Source organism: Alligator sinensis, unplaced genomic scaffold (genome assembly GCF_000455745.1).
Source record: "Alligator sinensis unplaced genomic scaffold, ASM45574v1 scaffold1223_1, whole genome shotgun sequence".
Classification (NCBI taxonomy): domain Eukaryota; kingdom Metazoa; phylum Chordata; order Crocodylia; family Alligatoridae; genus Alligator; species Alligator sinensis.
The window spans coordinates 2,326,676-2,329,285 of NW_005842062.1; the positions used below are offsets into that span (position 1 = coordinate 2,326,676).

General features: G+C 37.9%; 1 protein-coding gene across 19 annotated transcripts in view; it reads left to right on the forward strand.

The window, feature by feature from the left end:
• Window positions 1–2,316, forward strand: part of RAPGEF2 (Rap guanine nucleotide exchange factor 2) — a 242,453-nt gene extending 240,137 nt beyond the window's left edge. For all 19 annotated transcript variants that reach the window (XM_025203576.1, XM_025203571.1, XM_025203583.1 and 16 more), the window contains one exon: window positions 355–2,316. In XM_025203576.1, the coding sequence (XP_025059361.1) occupies window positions 355–380 (26 nt within the window). In that variant the 3' untranslated portion in view covers window positions 381–2,316. The remainder of the gene's footprint in view (window positions 1–354) is intronic.
• The last annotated feature ends 294 nt before the right edge of the window (window positions 2,317–2,610 follow it).

Genomic DNA, 2,610 nt, shown 5'->3' on the forward strand with positions numbered 1-2,610 from the left:
CCACTTCAGCTGCAAGACGTTTGTGGGTTTTTTTTAATAAGGGCATTAGAAAGGAAAGTGATTTCTGGCCAACAACATCCAAGGAAGGTCACAAGATACCTCACTAAGCAGTTATAAATTTAGAAGCTTTTGGCTGAATGCTGCATTCTTCAGGAGGGCAGACAAGTTCATCTCGAGTAAAACTTAATCAAAGCTAGTTTGCTTCATTTACAATAGCAGTTTATACCTGAGATTATTTAAGTACATAATTTTTACAGAGAAATGACGACTTTGAACACAAGTAAACTTTGGTTATGAGCAGCTTTGTTTTAAAGGGGTTACAACTAATTTCCCCCTCTTTTCTTATGTTTGCAGAAGATGAGCAAGTCTCCGCTGTTTAAGAACCGGGGCTTTTCTGGATCCAGAGTGAGCCACCTTAAAGGAGAGCACAAGAAGATGTCCCTAGAACAGGAGCCTTGGAACTATAACTAAAGGATGGTGGACCTATTTGCCTCCTTCCCTGCCTTAAAGCAGCATGGGGCTTCTTCTCCCCCTTCCTCCCCCTTCTCCCTTGCATGTGAAATACTGTGAAGAAATCGCCCTGGCACTTTTCAAACTGTGTTGCTTGAAATGCACAGTGCAGCAATCTCCAAGCTACCACTGTCGCTGTCTGCCACATCACACAGTATCATTCCAAATTCCAAGATCATCACATCAAGATGATTAATTCTGGCTGCACTTCCCAATGCCTGGAAGGGTTTTTTAATCTTTCTTTTAGATTTTAATCACAATCCTAGCACTTAGTCTCATTGGGATAATGAGATAAGCTAGTTGTCAAACTACATTTGGCCTTTAACCTACAAAGAGAAAAATGCATTGAAATCCTTCAAGGACACAGTGCTTGTTTGCTTGTTTACAATGCCTTCATTACAATTCTGTATATTTGTGTTCTGACAGCAAATGTTACAGCTGCATCATAAGTACAGTATTATTTCATACCTTTAAGTAGGGTTGCCAGCCTGGGCTCGTAGAAACAAAATGAGTATCGCATGGCAGAGTATGGCAGAATGGAAGGCAAGGGTTGTGAGACAGACTGAGCTCCACTTTTAAAGTGCCCCATCCTGGACTCTTCAAAAGTGTACATTTTTTGAATTACTGGTATTATCAGCTGGCTTTATGTAAATGCAGTGCTTGCGAGTATCCAGTGGAGAAAAACAGGACACTGTGTGTCCCATACCTGTGCCTTGTGGAATACAGGATGGCATACTGCAGAAAGTGTCCCATTTGAATGAGACAGATGGCAACCCCACCTTTTAAGTTATTGTTGTGCTCTTTCTCTCTTTTACTATGATTAGAAGCATAGTTTATTTTAAGAGAAAAATTAACTGGATACTTTTGCAGTGAAGGCAAGCTGGGATGTCACAGCTACTGTCAGCTGTTTAATACTGATCTAATACTCTCCCTTTATTGACTTGGCATTAGGGAATAAACAAGCCTTTAAATGACAAATAATGAGTTTAGATTTGCCAGCCTTTGCAATGCAGAAATAGTCACAACTGTTAATGGCTTTATGGAACACTGCATGTGTAGAGAAGGCCAACGTGTAGCAACCACCTGCTCACAGCTGCTATTAACCCTGTAATGACTGAAATGACCCTTCCCCTCTATTTTTGTGTTGTTTTTGCACAGACTCCGGAAAAGTGAAGGCTGCCATTCCGAGTAGTACTCAGATGTGAGGAACTGCTGGTCTTGGGTTTTTTTGTTTCCATTGAACTCAGCTGATCATATTGATCAGTAGATAAACGTAAATAGCTTCAACTTTTAAAGATCAAATTGCAGTGTTTTTTCACTGTATCAAAAATGTCAGTGCTTTATTTAATTCTTTCTCCTGGCTTTTGTCTGTTTGCTTATATATCACATTGTCAATTACGCATTTGTAATTTTACTTGTAATATGCATTATTTGCCAGTTTTATTCTCTAGGCTATGGACCTCATGTGCATATAGAAAGACAGAAACCTAGCTCTATCACAAGTTGCACAAATGTTATATAAGCATAAGTAATTGTAGACCATAGGACTGCTAATCTCAGTTCGCTCTGTGATGTCAAGTGCAGAATGTACAATTAACTGGTGATTTCCTCATACTTTTGATACTACTTGTACCTGTATGTCTTTTAGAAAGACATTGGTGGAGTCTGTATCCCTTTTGTATTTTTAATACAATAATTGTACATATTGGTTATATTTTTGTTGAAAATGGTAGAAATGTACTATGTTTATGCTTCTACATCCAGTTTGTATGAAGCTGGAAAATAAATAAATATAACATTAATGAAGTCCACATTGATTTTTACATATTTTGTGTTCTACGTACTTGAAAAAATTTAGCTATGAAAAGAATTTACTTCTATGTGTATGAATATTAAAGGGATGCTGCCAAGTAATGAGGTGTAAAGTTGGTGTGGAGTTTTTTTTAACCTACGTTTTTGTTGCTTATGTTCTGAAAATTCATCATTTTACTGCTCAACTAGAATGGACGATATTTGGTGGCTACCCTGCCTCAGAAGCAGTTAGAGGTAGAAAATCATTTGATTGTCTCTACAAAACCTTTGGGGCATAAGAAATATAAA